Source organism: Pinus tabuliformis, chromosome 4_1 (assembly GCF_031772625.1).
Source record: "Pinus tabuliformis cultivar Carrire ecotype Pingquan chromosome 4_1, CPIR1, whole genome shotgun sequence".
Taxonomy (NCBI): Eukaryota; Viridiplantae; Streptophyta; class Pinopsida; order Pinales; family Pinaceae; genus Pinus; species Pinus tabuliformis.
Window position 1 is genome coordinate 423154490 of NC_142303.1, and position 20666 is coordinate 423175155.

Sequence of the window (20666 nt, forward strand, 5' to 3'; positions counted from 1 at the left end):
ATACTCATTATTATTTAATTGAGTTATTCATTTATATTATTTTATATATTTATGTTCATAACATACTCACATAGTCTATAAACAAAGAATATAATACATATCCAAAAAGGAGGTTTCCATCAACATGGGATGGTGTAACAGGCAACACATGGCAAGATGCCCATTGCCATTCAAGTCAAGCGTTGAAATAGAGTCCTCTCCCTTAATTGGTTCAGAGATATCTTAGTGAGAGAATGATATCAAGATGAGAGGTATATGCTTTTGGAACAACAATTGATAGTTGGGTTTGTTTGAGAGGGAAAAGACATTGCACCAACATACTTCCCTAGAACCACCTATGATGGGAAAGGGCAATAAAATTATTCAATCCTTGAGGAGTATGACCTTTGGTAAAACAACTTTTTTTTTTTATATATGCCTAAGTAGAGTGCCCCTTCATTAATAGTGATGTCTTTTGAGACGTGCTTTAATTATACTCATTATTATTTAATTGAGTTATTCATTTATATTATTTTATATATTTATGTTCATAACATACTCACATAGTCTATAACCAAATAATATAATACATATCCAAAAAGGAGGTTTCCATGAACATGGGATGGTGTAACAGGCAACACATGGCAAGATGCCCATTGCCATTCAAGTCGAGTTGAAATAGAGTCCTCTCCCTTAATTGGTTCAGAGATATCTTAGTGAGAGAATGATATCAAGATGAGAGGTATATGCTTTTGGAACAACAATTGATAGTTGGGTTTGTTTGAGAGGGAAAAGGCATTGCACCAACATACTTCCCTAGAACTACCTAATGGGAAAGGGCAATAAAATTATTCAATCCCTTGAGGAGTATGACCTTTGGTAAAACAACTTTTTTTTGTGTTTGACAAAGAGGGTACTACTACACCTTCATTGACTAACTAACAGATATATCAAAGGGGACAGAAGGGATTTTTAGGCCATCAAAGGAAGCACATCATGTGGCCTCAACAAAGATACATTGATGTGGGAACCCATAGAAGGCAACCCTAAATTGACAAGATCCCCATCACATCCTGAGCTAGGAGTCAAAGTAGCGCCTTTGAAACATTGTCAAGAAAAATGCGCATAGGGAGTTCCTATAGAACTCTGAAATGCGGGAGATTGGCATGGAGAATTTTGAGCTCTAATTGATGTTAAAAAAACGTTTCGACTTGCGGCAAATGAACTAGATCATAAAGATGAACGTGAAGAGATTTGGCTTGTGTCAGTTGAATGAAGAGACAAAAGGCTGCAACCAGATTTGGGAGCGCATGGTGCCATAGTGGTTTAGTCTACTTATGCTACAACAATACAAACCCTATTCGCTCCCATCTTCCAACATAATGTCATTTTGCAATAAAAAAATTACATGCCTTTTGAAAATTATCAAAATTGGTGGGAGTTCCTTGTTGAATAACCATCTATATGTAGTCGCTTGGTTGAATTCAATGTAGTGGAAAGCTCTGCAAGGCCATAAAGATTAAGCCTTTATAATCATAATTCATCTTGCCAAATATTATACTAAGGCTCAAGAAAATAGCATTTGTATTGATTCTTATAGAAATGATGCATTTGATTCCCGCATCTTGGGTTGCCAAGGAGAGAGGCCTCAAACATATTCATGTGCTATGAAACATATGCACAACTTAAGCTTTTGGCTAGCTCTGTCAATATCATGTACTTGCATCATAATGCTTAAAATCATTATGGGCTTGCATGCCTACGATTCCCATATTCCTGCATTGTCCTTGCTTGGAAATTGGGTCCTAGTAGGATGATCCTCAATTTAGTTCAACACAACTTGCAGATATCATGCAATTGCTAGCTCTGACATTTGTCTTCAAAATTGACAGAAAATTACAATTGGTTATGGGAGCAGTTGGATAATTTGAGCTATTAACTGTGCATTCATTTAAATGAGGTGCACAAGGAGATGTTGCTTTCCATTGTCGATGAGAGGCACAAATATTTGATGGTGGTTGTATTGGGTAGTTTTACAGGCAAAATTCAACACAATATATTATGTCTAAATCGAATGGATATTAACTTATATATTTTTTGAAGTGGGAAATTAAGTTCTTAGAGAAACACATCGCATGGTCATGGGCTTTACCTTATTGTGTGGTGTGGACTTACTTTGGATTAGATGCCAAGTCAGAGTGGCAGATATTTTACCAAGATGCTCCGGACTTGCACTCGACAGCTCATGCCGTTTGAAAAAGGACAGCCACAGCTAAAATAAAACCTTGATGGGTAGCCAAACTTATTATATGTTTTCAAAACTAAAAACGGTGAACACTTCACTATTATATAATATTGATAGATCAAATTCAGTCATAGTGCTCTGTACTTCGTTTATCGTATGGCATTTAAAAAAATCTACATGTAGAAGTTATAATTGTTTTAAAAAAAGATAAACGATAATATTAAGTTTTCTGGACCTAGCGGGGACAACTGGTTTAAATTCTTTCGGAAACTTGGTAAAATAACCAACATCTTAGGGGAAGCACATGCTCTTTATAAGGTTTTGGATTTATGCATTAAATATGCATTATGGACATTAATTTTATCCACAATTAAGCAATCATAATTGATACTATGTAGGGGAAAGGCAGTGCCGATGAGCATAAATTTGACAAGAATATTCTTTTGAATAAGTCTTTTTCTTTCTGATATCCATAATGTCACCTTTACTTTCTCTAACAATTTACGTCTTTCTTAACGTTTAGTGCTTCTCTTGTACAGGGTGCTTGCAATCTGCTTTTGGCATTTTTTCAATCAGAATAGAAAATGCAGGTTTAAAACGCCCAGTTCCTGTTGACGATGCTCAAATTCTAGGAGTTGTAAACCCTAAGCATTTCAGAAAGGTAAGGTTTCACTTTGTCATTTAATAAGCTTTCCTATCTGTATATATGTATGGTGGATAGATCGAGTTGCTGTTGCTGTGTCCAGGTGGTTCTTATGACAGCCTCAAGCTTAAGAAAAGAACGTAATAAGATCACTAGCTTCACGATTCCTATCAATGATGAAGAGGAATTGCCAACTTTTAGCACTGAAATTCACAGTTCCAGAAATCAGGCACGGCCACTTGGTGGATCTGGTCCAGCGTCTTGGCAGGTTAGGAATTGCAATGTATTGGCCTATATAGAGAAATCTACTACTCTGTTTTCTCAGATGATTCTTTTTCCACGTTTATATGGAGATCTATCCTCTTAATTGTATGTTTGATGAGATGATAATGCAGATGTCGCCTGTTAATCGCATCGAAGAGTTGATTCCCTGTGAGCCCGCCTCTGGAGAAATACTTATGCAGAAACTGGAAGAAGTTGAGAATTCAGTCAAGGTTTCACTACTAGACACGATAGTCTACCACTCTTTGTTTCTTGCTTGTTCTTGTTGGGATATATAGTATTTCTGAGACTTATTTCTCGTAGATAAATTATTGTTTACTTAAATTGATGATTATGAGTGTACATGTGTCAGTTACCTTACAAAAAGACTTGGTAATGCAGAGAGTGGAATTTCTCATTGAGAACCAACAATATCAAACAAGCGAAGGTGAAAATGCTGCTTGATTGGCAAATATGCTGCAACTGGCAGCTAATTTATATTGCATTATGTAGCTTTGTAAGTTTGTACAGCAATTGACATACGTTTTCACGAGGATAACTGATACAAGAATGTCTATCATATCAGGCATCCTATATTTTAATCTTAAACGTATGGGGATTTGGTTTTCAAGGTTTACTTGTGTTTATCTCATGGTCACATCGGTTGAACAGCACATGACAATAACCATTTCCATTAGTAAAATTTGAATAGGTCAGTAATAGTTACTAGGGATTTACATTCGTTTGGGATCACCCATAGTTTCTCTTATGTTTGGGAGAAAATTTGTAGTAAGAAAATTAGTCTAGAGCCCTTTCATGAAATTGAAATATTATTTCCTTCTATTGTGAAACTGATGCTTTGGATTTGATATCTCTAAATGCAGATTTTATTTGGTAACCATTAGCTAGTCACAATTTTCTTTATCAGACTATTCTTATCAGATTATTATTTAAATTTGGATTAGTGCGTTACAAGATTTTATTATTGTTATCAGATTATTATTTAGATTTGGATTAGCGCATGCCTGGACTGAAACTTTTGACGGCTTTAAAATAATGTCAAGATGGTGATTCCTTGGTTAGAAAAGCCTCTATGAACTACAGATATAGCTTCACAACTTCAAAGAAACTGTATATAATACGTGGAGTATGAATAAGGTCATGGAGGAAAGGCAGGAGCAGGAGAACTCAAAATACCTAGGAGGTAGGACAAATCTAGATAAGATTATTGGTTAATATTTTAGGAAGTCAAATAAACATAAAAATATATTTTTCCAACTAATAAATATTAGTTATTGATCTAAAAAGGGCTTCAGGCTGAGAGAGACTGACAGTCATGTTACAGATCTGACAATTTTTCCAAGCATCTAGGTCCTACTTCTTACCCCATCCATCATAGGGGGATGGGATGGATACAGGATGTTCGACCTTCAGGGTTTCTTTCTACTCTTCTAGTGATGGTTAGAGTAAATTTGCACAAATTGATTTACTAACAATTCACAAAAAGCAATACATTTAAAGAATGTTTTTAGCGGGATTATGTCATGCATTCCGAAGCGTGCTTCTGGGGTTTCCCATATTTCGTATCGGCGACCCGGGTCCATTCTTCAGGGTTTTCTTGGTAGGGCGTGCTTAGTGCATGCGAGGAGGGGGTGTCTCCATCCATACTCTCCAGCATCTGACTCTGGTGGATCAGGTGTCACCGGCTTTATTGTAGAGGTTAATCCCAAGGAAAGAACCTGTTGCTGTACTTCCTAGCTCCCCAGATCAATTGAGAGTATGCAGGTCTCCACACTCTTTCCTTCTTCATTGTCGGCACCCTTGGAGTTTTCCCTTTCGCAAGCATCTGCTGTTACAGAAAGTGATGATACAGCAACACTTGGTTGGTAAATGGTTACTTCTGATCCTTCCAGGGGAAGCTTGTTACATGGGCTCCAAAGGAGACACATGAACTACAGGATTGGATCAGGGATGCGATGCCCTATTGGCTTGGAGGTGACCACCTCAACATTCTCCAACTGGTTATCATCGGTGCTGCTTTTTAGCGGGTTTCCACCAAGCGGGTTTTTCGCTTGACCAGAAAATGCCCATCTTACTGGGGCAGTGGGTATTGTTTCCAAGCAAGATCTGCACTGAAAGGTTGTTTGCTCATAGTCCAAGCATTGAGTCCAGGCATAATCTTTGGCAACAACCTTGATTATGCCTAATATTCTCTGTTTCTACTCTACAAAAGCAAAACTTACCAATGACATTTCCTCCTATTCGCCGTAGGGATTCGTATGAATAAAACTGGAGGGGAGATTTGGGGACCTTTTTCAGACCGGAGCTGTTGAAAAAGAGTTCGAGTTATTAACCACAACTTCATACAAAGATCAAAATGAATCCAGGACCAAGCCCTCGAGTTCAGGATAAGCTCTCAATTTGCAGCAGAGTCAAACTCCAGCGTAAAGAATCCTTTGGCGCGGGTAAAGATACACACTGGAACCAACTTTTCCAAATGAAAGTTCCATCAGCCTTGGTCAGAACCAATTGAAACGATAGATCAACTTCCGGTTGAGATAAAACAGAGTCTGGTTAAGGGTTGTTTTTGTTTATTTAACTATGTGAGGTAACTCATTGGAGTGATAACCAATATCATGCAGGCTAGGTATACTAATATTTAACAAGGAGTCAAGGTCTTCTTTAAAGATTTAGTGAACAAACGAGAGAGAGTAAATTTAGTTATTTAGTGAAGTGAGAGTAAATTTAGCTATATGAATCTGGGGTCTTTGACTTTTTTTCCTTTACATTAAGGAAAAACGTTTTAATTTATTAAAAATAGTTTTAGGTCTTACCTTAAAATTAAAAAATAATTTTACTTTAAATCATGATTATTAAAAAATAAAGATCTTTTATTATTATTATTGAGATTATAACTATGTAGTTTAAATAATATATAACTATTAACTAATACTAGTGTAGATTTATTTTAATCTAGATTTATCAAGCCCTAAGAGGGGTCAAATTGTTTTAGGTGCAAATATTTTTAGAGCTTAAATTTTAAAAAACTCTTAACATTTGATAGATTTAGGGTTAAAATGGATGGACTAGGTCCTCTAGCATTCAGCAGCGCGCGAACCACCCAGGAAAGTATTTAGTGGACAATTCGCACTTGCCACCGACTCTTCATCGGGCCAACAGACTTTGTTGAGTTTCTTGAGTGTTATTCATTCAACCTCGGATGTTAGGAGAGATGAGTCTGGTCCTTAGACCTATTAGCTCCTGGATCTTCTCTGCTGGGAAGGGAACACACGAACGAAGATGCATCACAAGTTGGAAAGCAGGTTAGTCAGACAATCCAAAGTGATGGTTAAACCAACAACACATTTGCCACAAGATTCATATAATTGCGTACAAAAGTGTTCATACACAACTACGTAAGTTAAACAACATACATTGCTACAACAACCGGAACAGTCCAACTACAATAAAAACATATGCATGAAAACGTGTTGGCTCTTATTATATAAAGAAGTGTAAGTTCCAATCATACAATACATCCATGTAAACCTGCTAGCCCCAACAGTGGAACGTTACAGCCACATCCGCCTGCTCCTCCAAAGAGATGAACTAGCTCCGTGCAGTGGAGAAGCCAAGGCACATTACAATATTGTCCAAGTTCTTTCCAAGATAGTCTTATCAGAGGCTTGGCTGACCAAAAGCCCATACAATGAGTTATGAGGGACTATTTAAAGCAAAGGGTGGGGTGGCCCTTAACATTCCCCTTTGTGACTATTCTACTACCCTCATGGCTCTTCACCTACTCTATGACTGTTACATCCAACTATTGACACTTGACTTACACTTGACATGACTTAACATTACAATGCACATGTACTCATGTGAGACAACATGGCTTGAGCAAGCCATGCAATACATCACTGACACTTGGTCTATTATAATGAGACCTACTCTTGGACATGCTTGTGATGGCGAAGGTGGTGAGTTGATGCCAAGCTTGGTCGTCCATGATGGTGTGCATGCACCCCATGGTGACATCTTGCTAAAGCGAACTCTTGCCTCTGTTGCAACTGGTGCATTGGTTCGGCTCCTTCATCCAACTCGTCTGCTAACATGTGCATGGTCTTCTTGGGTGCGGCTGAACCGACAACACACTGATGCATAGTGTCTGTGCTGATCTTCAAGTGTGTGCTGGTGGTCATGCGCATCAACTTGCCGAAGTACATGTTCAACTCCAGTTGGACTTGCTTCTTGTCTTCGCCTTGGTGAGTGTGCTGAATGGGTTGGATCGCATGCGTGCGCACAATGACATGCATGCTGCTGAATCCCTTGCATGCAATCAATAAAACTACTCGCCATGTCTGTTGCGTGTCAGCGACTGGGATGGATCTTTAGCTTGTATGGGCACAGTTTCATCCGTGAGTGCATGTTACGCCCACTGTTGTTCCTGTTCCTGTTGCAACTCATTCATCTGTCTGTGCAGCTTCATGTTCTTCCTTGAGTTGCTACTTTAGCACATGCAACCCCTTCTTTGTTCCATTCTATGTCTTCGCGCGATCTTCATGTCGCGCTGTCACCTCATAGCCCGAGTCTCCAAAGTTGCTTTCATTATCAGCGGATTTGCTTGAGCTCACAACTTTGTTCTGCCTCTGTGTTGTCAACAACCTTCCTCTTGCATTCGTTGCATTCGGTATGCTGCCTTCGGTCGTTGTTCATGATGCTTCTCAATGTGATGCTGCTGCTGTCATATCTTGGTGTCCTTGTCTACGAACAAGTTGATGTCTTTGTGTGTAGGCAAGTCCATAAACACTTGATCGACTGCATCCCCAAGTGTGCTTCGAACGGTGTCTTCGACTCTACTCTCTTGGAAACCACTGTCCCTGTGCTGCTAAGAGGCAGATGAACACCTGCGATACCTGGAGACATTACAATACTCATGGTAAGCAATCTGTCAGTTGAAAACCAAAATGAGCTTGAGCACTGACTTGCAACACACCCGTGTGATTGATCATGAAGGTTGCGCAATTTCCGTTGGGAGGTTGGGAGACTGACTGCCAAGACTACGAAAGGCACAGTCCGCGCTGTCAAGAGGCTGACTGGCTATTGGAACTATGCAATGCACAGTCCAGCTTGACTGCTGACTACTAGAATTGCACAATGTGCAATTTCAACTGACAATGACTGCATGCTCAGTGACTGCATTGTGCAATTTTCTGGGCCAACAGTGACTGTCCCTCGAGATTGTGCAAAGCAGGCCTGGGGAACAACTGCTGGGCAAAAATGCGCATTGCTGGAGAGGAAGGTAGAGCCTTCCCTCTCAGGGTTGTGCAACGCTGTCTTGGTGAGGCTCTTGGTGAGGCAAAGTCTGGGCCAAGGCTGGCTCAACTCGCTAACGGGCAACTGAAAGCAAATATGTCAGTGAATGCATGACAACACTTAGTGGAAGCATAAGTGATTGACAGTGCATGTAAACATGAATGAAAGATTCAGTAAACATATCAACATGCATGTGGGTGAAGCGAGTTGCCGAACAACCGTTTGTGCAAAACATTTTCATGCATGCGACAGCAGTGAGATAGCAACGAAAACTGAAACAGTGTTAGGACAAGCTAGTATACATGTAAACGACAGCGAGCGTTCAAAAAAATCAAGCAAACAACACTCACACAAGCGAATACACAAAAAGCGACAGAAATGCAACACAAGACATGGAAGGCGGGCTTTACCCAAAACAACTGAGTTGAATGTGCCGACTGCTCCTAGATGTGATGTGGGATGTCAGAGCTGCAAGGTTGATGTGAGGAATGAGCTCGGCAGTGTCCAGTTGATGAGTTTTGATAACATCAAGGTTGTGATGCGCATGCCACAAATATAGGGAAAGCGACACTTGGTGGGAAGTTTCTGAAATGATCCATGCGTATAATCTCCAACTGCTAAACATAGATCCCTGAAACAAGGGATGCCTTTGAATGTTGCCTTGGGAGAAGCAGCCCATGCATGCAAGTTTGTTTTGCTCAGTCCCGAAGGGAATCGGTCAACTCAACTGCACATGCAAGAGACTGATCGACTGCTAGGGGAAAATGCACATTTCTAGCTGGGAGCTAGGCTGGTCGCCCAAGAGATTTGCGCAATTTCTGGGCAGAGCAGTTGATTTCTGCCCAGATTTGCGCAAATTCTAGGCTGAGCAGCCCTGCTGGGGAAAATTGCGCAATTTTCACTGTGAGTGTTGACTGCCAGAATTGCGCAATTCTGGAGCCCAACAGGCTGCTAGTCAGGATTGCACAATTTCTGGAGGGAAGGCTGGTTGCCCTCTAGAATTGCGCAATTTCTTGGGGGAGTTGCTTAGCCTGTAGCTGGACCAAGTCCGGGTGACCATCCTATGATGGGAATGCATCAAGTTGTGATCGACACACTGCCTTTGTGCAAGAAAAACACTGAAGCTTGTTTACTTGAGGAAGCAAGACATGTCGCTGTGAAGGTTGGAATGGAGGCTCCAAAACAAAGCTAAGGCAAAATTTTGGAGGGTGGTTGTAGCCACCACAACAGAATGAAAAGTGATTTAATCTCTCATGGCACTTGGTAGATCTAGAATTAGACTTAAGTCAATCATAAAAAAATAAAAAATAATTGTAAATTAAATTAAAAATATTTACTTTTAATTACTTTATTTCTATGATATAAAATTAAAAATAAAAAATAAAACATTTTATTTATAACATACCATTTTTTACTTTATTACTAATTTGTAATGTGTTAATACAAATATTAATTTATTATTTTAAATATAATATCATGCGAATATATCTCCCCATCTCAACTATAAAGCACCTCTATACAAAATAACCCAATACTATTTTAAATATTATAATTTAACTTCTTATCTAGAATAATAATTTTCTATGTTTACATCATATAAATATAAAATGCAACGCAAAACAATGATTCACCATAAAAAAAATGATCATTTAACTTTAAATTGAGTTCAATAATTGTCATTTTCTGTTGACCAATGTGTGAAAACTTATATTTCGTTTAAGATTTAATTTTAAATTGAGTTCAATAATTGTCATTTTCTGTTGACCAATGTGCAAAAACTTATATTTCGTTTAAGATTTTAGATATTTGAGTAATTGTCATTTTCTGTTGACCTATGTGTGAAAACTTATATTTCGTTTAAGATTTTAAATATTTGAGTTTGACATAGAGGATGAGGATTTTTGGATTCATGCGCTTTTCTTAATTTGAAAATTTCCAAAGAGTGATAAGAAATGATATTAATGTTTTTGAGATGATTTTTAATAAGAAATTTTGTTTGTATTAATTAGTTTGATAAAGGTTAGAAATATTATTATTATTGATGTTAAAGATAGGGAGAGATTATAAATGTTTAAGATATAAAGATTATTGGAAATATTGTTTGGATATTTAGATTTTTTTTATGCTCAATTTGTATATTTTATTTTTAATTTATTTTTACTCTAAATACCTAACTCAAATGAGAGAATATAGGATATATGGTGTTGAGATTTTCGGTTTTAATAAAATGGGCAAAAATCTCCGTAGGTGACAACATTGTGTTGCTATATTAGCTCTATTTTGTTGGGAGAGAGTTAATGCATCCTATATTTGTTGTAACAGGATTTATGAGTCAGTCAGATTCTCTTAGTTATAAAACAGGTGTCCATACGGATTGGGAGGTGTGTGAGAGAGTTTGTGAGGAAATTGATTATTTTGTAATCTCCTGTTTGATAATAAAGATTGCCGATGCCTATGTGTGGTGGACGTAGCCCAGATTGGTTGGGTGAACCACGTTAAATCTCTGTGTCTTTTGTGTATGATTTTATACGTTGTGTTTGTCTTTTGTTTTCGCTGTGCACCGTTGGCTCTAACAAGTGGTATCAGAGCGAGTTGGAGGAACGGCGCAGCGGAGGCGTGGCGGGCCCAGAACCTGGTTGTGGAACTGGTACGTGAGACCAAGACAGTCGACGTGTTTTTAGTCATCTGCGTGGCTGTGTGAGTTGCGTGTAGAGTCTGTTGTGGCATGGCCAGATCTGCCATCAAACTGCGTGGTATTAAATTACTCCCTGTTTGGTTGAACGCTGTAAGCTGGTGTACATAAAACCCGCAGGATCCTTCACGATGTCGTTGGTTGGTGTGCAGCGTTAACATGTGAATCTGCAGTGTTTGACATGTGGACTGGTCGTTCATATTTACAACGCAAGACTGTTAATCACAGCGCAGGACTTTTAATTGTGGAGTTTTGAAGTGCTATGCGTGCAACGCTGGAAAGATCCACGAACTGGTGCGTGCAACGCTGGAATGATCCATGAACTGGTGAATGCAACGCTGGAACGATCCATGAACTGGTGAATGCAACGCTGGAATGATCCTCGAAGGTTGTCAAAAACCTGAAGGTTGTGCGTGTTTTGCCAGAAATCTCAGAAAACGACTGCGTGGAGGTGGAGTATTTTGTTTTTTCTTGAGTTTTTTGCGATTGGCGCGGGTTATGATAACACAGTCGCGCCAATAAAATCAGAATGGCGCGGAACTGATTTTATTAGTAGCGCCAGTGCGCCAAGATCCTGATCAGCGCAGATCCAAAGGGGAAAGACGCGCCAATTTCGGCACTCTACGCGTTTTTCTCTCCGGCGCGGATTGTCTGCTGGTAGAAGAGCGCCAACGCGCCAACTGCGTTGGTAAAACTGCAATTGTTTTTGGTTTTTTATTTTATAATTGTAGTTTGGTACAACAAAGCGTTTTTTGATAGAAGGCGAAGGCATTGTGTATTAAATCTTTATTTAATTGATTAACTAGTTGGAATTGGAGATTGTTTTTTGGTTGATACAAGATGGCGAAAACTTAGAGTGCCCGGTTTGAAATCGAGAAGTTTAATGGCAAAAATAATTTCGAGATTTGGAAGGTAAAGATGCATGATTTACTGGTACAACAAGGCGTGGCGAAGGCATTGTTGGGCAAATCCAAACAGCCATACAACATCACAGATAGTGAATGGACCGAGAAGGATGAAAGCGCTGTGAGTGCTATTCGGTTGTGTTTGGCGGATGATGTGTTGTTTAATATCGTGTCAGAGAAAACAACTGCAGGCCTGTGGTCGAAGCTTGAGAAGCTCTACATGACGAAATCCTTGACAAATCAAATTCTCCTGAAGCGGCAGCTATATAGTTTGCGAATGAAGGAAGGTACATCGATTACTGATCATTTGAATGTTTTTAATACTCTACTGGTGCAATTAGAAAGTATAGAAGTAAAATTTGAATCCGAGGATAAAGCCATAACTTTATTGTGCTCGTTGCCTGAGTCATGGGATCATTTTGTTACTTCTATAAGTCTTAGTTCATCAGAAACCATTGAATTTGATGATGTCTTCGGAGCTTTGTTGTCCGAGGAGACCAGGAAGCAGTCGAATGCTGACACCTCTACATCAGAGGCAATGATGGCTAGAGGTCGTTCTAGAGAAAGACGCTCTGGTAAGCACAGCGACTCACGTTCAAAATCGAAAGGGAAGAAGAGTAAAGTAAAGTGCTGGTTTTGTGGCAAATCGGGGCATTTGAAGAAGGATTGCTGGAAGCGACAACAAACTTCTAAAGAAGCTTCATCGACAGAGAAGAAGGAAGCAAACACGACAGATACAGGTTTAGCATCTGGTTCAGGTATGAGCGACGAAGTGTTATCAGTTAATTTGTCAAATCATGATCAACATTGGTTGTTAGATTCTGGTGCATCAAACCACATGTGTATTCATAGAGAATGGTTTAAGACGTATAGATCAGTTAATGATGGAGTCGTGTACATGGGTAATGATGTCACATCTAATATTGTGGGAATAGGGAGTATACAGCTGCAAATGTTTGATGGGACAATTAAAATGTTAACTGATGTAAGACATGTACCAGATTTAAGGAAAAATCTAATTTCACTAGGAGCACTTGACACCAATGGATATAAAACTGTAATTCAAGGTGGAGTAATGAAAATTTACAAAGGTATTTTACTAGTAATGAAAGCTAAGAAGGTAGGAAATCTATTTCAGTTAGAAGGAAGAACAGGGTCAGTTCATGTGTCTAGGGTGTCTGAACATAATAGTAGTTCCATTCGCCTATGGCATCAAAGGTTGGGCCATATGAGCGAAAGAGGGTTAAAGATTTTGGCTGATCGCAAGTTACTTCCTAATCTAAGGTCTGGAAAGTTAGATTTCTGTAAACATTGTCTGTTTGGCAAACAAAGTAAACAAAAGTTTAAAACAGACAAACATACTAGTAAAGGAATACTTGATTATATCCATTCAGAGGTTTGGGGTCCAGCACCTACAACCTCGTATGGTGGCTTGTCATATTTTGTATCGTTTATTGATGAATTTTCTAGGAAAGTGTGGGTCTACATGTTGAAAATGAAGTCTGATATTTTTACAGTTTTCAAGCAGTTTAGAGCATTGGTAGAAAACATCACTGGTAGAACTATAAAATTTTTAAGAACTGACAATGGTGGTGAGTTTACCTCCAAGGGGTTTGAAAACTATTGCAAGGATGCAGGGATCGAGAGACATAAGACTACTGTTTATACTCCTCAGCGAAATGGAGTTGTTGAACGCATGAATAGGACTCTTTTGGAGAGAGCAAGGAGTATGCTGAGTAACGCTAGTTTGCAGAAGGAGTTGTGGACAGAAGCGGTGGCTACAGTTTGTTATGTGATAAATCAGTCATCATCGACAGCGATAGGTTGCAAGATTCCTCAAGAGGTATGGAAAGGTCACCCTTGTGATTATTCTAAACTCAGAGTGTTTGGTTGTGATGCATATGCTCTAGTGCCTAAACATCAGCGCACTAAATTAGATCCAAAATCAAAAAGGTATATCTTTGTTGGATATGGTGATGGAACAAAGGGATTTAGATTGTGGGATCCTACTACCCGCAAAATCATCATCAACAGAGATGTAAAGTTTGATGAATCCTCTCTTTTACAGTTAGATGTAGATAATAAATTGAAACAGGATGATGTATCTGAGTTTCAACACATTCAGTTTGACAGCACTTCTAATGATAGTTGTGATGACCATAGTTCAGATTCTAGTCATGAACAAGTTTCAGAATCAGATTATGAACAGGGTTCAGATGTAGGTCATGAACAGGTCTCAGATGGTGATCATGAAGAAGTTCCTACAGATGGTAGTCAGCCAATTGTGGAAGCACCAGAAACATCCTTAAGGAGGTCTACAAGAATCAAACGCCCTCCGAAAAGGTATGATGATTATGTTACTTCAGTTGCATTTACCACTAATGACGATGAACCTCTGTGCTATCAGGAAGCTATAGAAGGTTCGAAAAGTGACAAATGGAAAGCAGCTATGAAGGATGAAATGATGGCCTTACGTAAGAATGGCACATGGGATCTGGTTGAACTTCCGAAAGGCAAAAAAACTGTGGGATGTAAATGGGTTTTCAAGGTGAAACGGGGTGTGAATGATACAGAGGACAAATACAAAACGAGGTTGGTCGCAAAAGGGTTTTCTCAGAAAGCAGGCATTGACTTTCATGAGATATTTTCACCAGTTGTTAAAATAGTTTCAATTCGCATTGTGTTAGCATTAGTCGCTTTGCTTGATTTAGAATTACAGCAACTAGATGTTAAGACTGCATTTTTACATGGAGATTTAGATGAGGAAATTTATATGGAACAACCGGAAGGGTTTGTTCAGCATCGCAATAAGAAATTTGTCTGCAGGCTCAAGAAATCATTGTATGGTCTGAAGCAGTCGCCTCGACAGTGGTACAAGAAATTTGATTCTTTCATGTTGAGTCAAAAATATATAAGAAGTGAATATGATCATTGTGTTTACTTTAAGCAATTAAGTAATGGCATGTTCATTATCTTAGTGTTGTATGTTGACGATATGCTTTTAGCAAGCAAAAGCATTGAAGAAATCAACAGGTTAAAGACTCAGATGGCAAGGACATTTGATATGAAAGATCTAGGAGCAGCAAGACAGATTTTGGGCATGGAGATTTTCAGAGACAGGAGCAATGGTAAGCTGTGGCTATCACAACAGAAGTATATTGAGAAAATACTCTTGAGGTTTGGTATGAACAATGTGAAGCCTGTGTCAGTCCCTTTAGCTTCCCATTTTAAGCTTTCTTCCAGTTTATGTCCTAATACAGATGAAGAAAAGGATTATATGTCTCGAATTCCATATGCCAATGTAGTAGGATGTTTGATGTATGCGATGGTTTGTACTCGACCAAATATTTCACATGCAGTTGGGGTTGTCAGCAGGTATATGGCAAATCCGGGTAAAGAACACTGGTCAGCAGTGAAATGGGTGCTTCAGTATTTGAGAGGCACAAGTAGTTATTGTATCACTTACAATAAGAGTAGTGAATTTGTTTGCGGGTATGTTGATTCTGATTTTGCAAGTGATTTGGATAAGAGAAGGTCAACTTCAGGGTATGTCTTTACTCTTGCAGGTGGAGCTATTAGCTGGATGTCAAAGCTACAAAACATTGTTGCTTTATCCACTACTGAAGCAGAATACATTGCTGCTTCTCATGCTTGCAAAGAAGCGATTTGGCTAAAAGGTTTGCTTGGTGAGTTTGGTAGGTTACAGGACAACATCAAGTTACTTTGTGATAGTCAAAGTGCAATACATTTGGCTAAGAATCCGCCCTATCATAGTAAATCAAAGCATATACCAATAAAGTACCATTTTGTAAGACAGGTTATCACTGAAAGGGGAGTCTCTCTTGAAAAGGTGCATACAAAGGAAAACTGTGCAGACATGTTCACGAAACCAGTTTTGTTAGAGAAGCTGCGTTGGTGTTTGGCTTCTCTTGGCTTGCAGAAAAAATAAATATAATAAAGAAACAGGGTATCAGGCTAATTGTTGTCAAGGTGGAGATTGTTGAGATTTTCAGTTTTAATAAAATGGGCAAAAATCTCAGTAGGTGACAACAATAAGATTGTGTTGCTATATTAGCTCTATTTTGTTGGGAGAGAGTTAATGCATCCTATATTTGTTGTAAGAGGATTTATGAGTCAGTTAGATTCTCTTAGCTATAAAACAGGTGTCCATACGGATTGGGAGGTGTGTGAGAGAGTTTGTGAGGAAATTGATTATTTTGTAATCTCCTGTTTGATAATAAAGATTGCCGATGCCTATGTTTGGTGGACGTAGCCCAGATTGGTTGGGTGAACCACGTTAAACCTCTGTGTCTTTTGTGTATGATTTTATATGATGTGTTTGTCTTTTGTTTTCGTTGCGCACCGTTGGCTCTAACAATATGGTTCAAAATATTAGTCCATGACCTTTCCAATAGTATATGACACTCTTTAACTCTATAGGGATCAAAAGATATGAAAGATTATGTCAAATTGGCCCAACCAAAAAGTACAATTTGGCCCCATAAGTGAAAGTAGGTACACTATAAATAAAGAATAGATGAATGTATTTAAAGATAATTAAAGCAATAAGAGATGCAAGGTGTGCAAAAGAAGTTGGGGAGTACTCTTGGGGTTTAAAGGTGAAGCAAAAATTTGTTTTGTGGAGTGAACAAGACATCTTGGTATCTTTGCTATAACTTTTCTTTTGGGATCTTTTAATGTTAAAGAGTGCAACTAGAGGCTAATTCCCCTTCTTCCCCTTCCTAGAAGCCATATATATATATATATATATATATATATATATATATAATTGACTAATAATTATTGTTGAAGAGTCATATGTTGAAAATAGCTCATACTCACGTAAATAACTTATTTACCATAAACTACTACCCACCATAATTTAAGCAAGTATTTGCGTAAAAGATGAGATAAGAAAAGAAAATGTAAATAAATATACTTACTAGGAGTTACTGCCCACCATTATTTATAGGTTCTTCAACACTTTAACAAATATGGATAAAATTGTAAATGTGCAAACTTATTAGAATTTAATTTACAAAGATACGTGATCCAATTTACAAAGAGAATGTCTCTTGGATATCTTGAGTATAAAATTCACTTGAAACTTTTCATTTTATAGAATTCACTTATTATCTTATATCTTCTTGTGTTGTTGATGTTCTATCTACAATTACTGTCAATGATGATTTAAAGTGAATATACTAAAGTTTTAATGTGATTGCTATTGAAATCTGAAGTAAAGTTGTTATTCGGCTAATAAGACATTGAAGTAATTGTTGCAAACATAAAACATCCATAAAATTTAACATTTAGGCTATGAAATTTTGAGGGGATAAAAGTGAGATATTCATGAACTTATAAAAAATTAAAGCATGGGTTAGCTATACATCAAAATATGCTCTGACGATGTCAGGGGTTCTTGAATTCTCTTGAAATCTATTTCAAACAAGTCAATTTGGAATTTTCACGATAACTTGTTTTCTAAGATGTTTTACACTACCAAATATTGAGGAGACAAAGTTGACATCTCTAGGTATGTGTGGTAAAAAAAATTAGACTTTGCTTTGATATAATTTCATAGATATGCCAAGTGGAAGTTAAGGTTTCAGAATCCTCCTAAAATATGTTTCAAACTGGTCAATTTGACATTTTCATTATAAATTATTTTCTGAGATGTTTTAGATTGTGAAATCTTGAGGAGACTGAGGTGAGATCTTTAGGTACTTATCGTAAAAAATTTAGACTTTGGTTCAACATAATTTTGGAGATATTTCATGTGGAAGTTAGCATTTATAAATATTCCTGAAGTCAACTTCAAACATGTCAGTTTGGCATTTTCACCGTAACTTTTCTTCTAGGATGTTTTAGACTGAGAAATTTTCAGAGACATGTGGAGACATATAGTAGTACCTCAAGTAAAAATTTTAGAGTTTGATTATTTTCTATACTTTCGAATATGCCTTGTGGAAGTTATGGTTTCTGAATGATCCTAATATTAGTTTCAAACAAGTTAGCTTCGAATTTTTGTTGTAACTTCTTTTCTAGTACTTTTCATACTTTTGAAATCAGAGCTTTGAGGAGACACACAAAAGTGCCTAATGTAAAAATTTAGAATTAGATTTGCAAAATTCGATACATGGCATGATGTACAAGTTTGTTCTTAAGAAGAGACAAAACCAACAAGTTTTGGGATAAGAAGGTCTGGTGAAGGTAGAAGCAGTAAGATGACCTAATGAAGGAAGAAGTAGTAAGATGACCTAATGAAGAAAGAAGAAATGAGTAGACCCGGTAAAGGTAGAAGTAGCAAGAAAACTCAATGAAGCAGGTTGGTGCCTACAAATATTTGTAGCAGTGGGGATTGGTGTTAGTAGGTTGGTGCCTCTGAATATTTGTAGTGGTGGCGTCAGGCCCTAGAGTTGGGTGTGCTTTAATCAAGGTGCGTGCCATGGGCAGCATCTCCGTCACATAATTTGTGTCAAAGATATTGAAAGAAATGTGATTAAGGAAGATTTTGGGCAAGAGCGTGGCAACACAAGGTGTTGAAAATTGACACTTGGGACTTCCAATGGGCGCATGTAGGCAACTTAGTGGCATGTTGGATGTGAGTGACCAAGTACCTGACTTGGCCTAGCGATGGGTGATAAGGCCTAGGACAACATCGTGGGAAGCAAGATGAACACCCCAAGGCACAAGCCAAAACGCCCCTAGACGAACAACCAAACATTGGAGGAGGTTGGCCGAGGGCAAGTTAGATTGAGGGGAGGAAACCATGAAAGGACGGGTGGTGGGTCGAATCCCAAAGAAGACCATCTGAGACAGGCCAAGACGGGCCGAGTGTTGGAACAATCGACTAAAGCCATGTTGGCTTGCATGATGTGTTGAGCAATGGGTGAGATGAGATGAGTGAGGGTGCATCTGTTGAGCGAGATAGCACAACTCAGAATGAGCGCGCATGGGAAAAATTGAGGGCATTGGGAGGAAAAATGAGTCAGGCCGACCCAATGCACCCAACACATGGGAAATTCAACCTGTGCAAAGGAGTGGAACAATGATATGAGTCGATTCATGCGAGGAATGTATCCAACCGATGTGTGAAATGGGAGAACCGCATAAAGGTGGGACAAAACCATATAAGGAATTGCACAATTGAGGAGAGACATCCAACAATCTAATAACGAAGCACACAAGTTGCACAAGGGACGAGCGAAGGAGTTGATCCGAATAAGGATGCAACTGAAGTTCGGATGAGCGAGAGAAGAGTTGGGACAAAGGCTCGAGCTTGTGTCGTGCAGGACCCAATGTCCTTTGGCAACTAATTCGAATCAACCCTACTACGGTGGAGATGACCCGCGCAAGGGTATAGATGACCCACGATAGGGTGGATGGGTGGCCCAATGGGGAGCGCATGTTAGATAAAGGTTCTTGTACTTGATTGGTGTTTCTTGGCTTTGTGGATTTGTGGACCGAGCCATTGTCTTAGGGGAATGTTGTATTTGTGGATTTTAATAAATGCATAAGGTTGGTGGGTAATTTCCTTTATAAATCTATGCATGTGTATGATAATGTTAATGATGAATTGATAGGCTTGCATATAATGTTCATGTCTTTATGAATGAAAGTTTAATTGAAGTAGAAGTGACAACAAGGCTATATTGAAGAGTTATGATATTCCTCTAATGATATAGAGATTATATAAGTAAATTTACTGTGAGGCGTAGTCTAGGTGAAGTGACTTTGTGCTCCACGAGGTAGAGGTGAAACATATTGGTGTTGCATGCTCAAGTGATCATTGGGCACCCAAAATGTGCCTTGTGGCCGTAGGAGGCCTTAGGGTTGTGACAAGTGGTATTAAAGCTAATAACAAAAATTGGTAGAAGAGCTAGTATTTTTGTTCTCCTACCCATAAGTGGTGAATAACTATTGATTGCATACATGTGGCATTGTAGGGGCAACTTCCTTTCTCTTTGCAAGTTATTTGGGAAGGGGCCTTTGTAATCAATTGTTAGGAGGGAAAGGGGCTTTGGCTATGGCTCTTGGTGTAGGTTGAATATGAATGGTCTCTTAGGAGTGGCCTATGGAGAGTCATCGTGGGAGAAGGATGTAAACATGTGCTTGGAAGGAATCCATACTATTACAGGAAGATGGTCAAGAGATTTGGACAAGCTAAAGGAATTGTCATCATACTTCCAGGAATTCCAATTGGAATTGTAAGAAGGGATGAAGACATCCCCTATTATGTCGAGGGAGATAAAGTGCAGCGAATGTTCCAGAGAACACTTTTGTGGAGTTTTTCCCATAAAAGGAGCAAGCTTGTGACAATTAAAGGATAAACCAATATGATGAGGAGCATGAATAAATAGTCCTTCCACATGAGGACCAATTAAGTACTGACCATAAGGAGGAACTCAGAGCCAATCGAGCTAGTCTTGAAATGGGTCACCTACACAGTCCGAACAAGGGGATGCCACACAAAAGGAGCCTAAGGAAGAGTTAAATTGTTTTATTAGCACAATCCAAAATATGGAAGAAACAACAATAAGAAATAAAGAGGTAGTTCCCATGGATCAACCAAAGAAGACAATAGAAGATGAGTTGCATAAGACAACCATGATGTGTGCAACT

At 38.6% G+C, this 20666-nt stretch overlaps 1 protein-coding gene across 2 annotated transcripts in view; it reads left to right on the forward strand.

Moving 5' to 3' along the window:
• LOC149176111 (uncharacterized) overlaps positions 1 to 3969 on the forward strand; it is a 130386-nt gene extending 126417 nt beyond the window's left edge. For both annotated transcript variants that reach the window (XM_089423029.1, XM_089423028.1), the window contains exons 4-7: positions 2764 to 2885; positions 2971 to 3135; positions 3263 to 3361; positions 3531 to 3969. In XM_089423029.1, coding sequence (XP_089279155.1) covers positions 2764 to 2885; positions 2971 to 3135; positions 3263 to 3361; positions 3531 to 3593 — 449 coding nt within the window. In that variant the 3' untranslated portion in view covers positions 3594 to 3969. The remainder of the gene's footprint in view (positions 1 to 2763; positions 2886 to 2970; positions 3136 to 3262; positions 3362 to 3530) is intronic.
• Positions 3970 to 20666: the final 16697 nt, after the last annotated feature.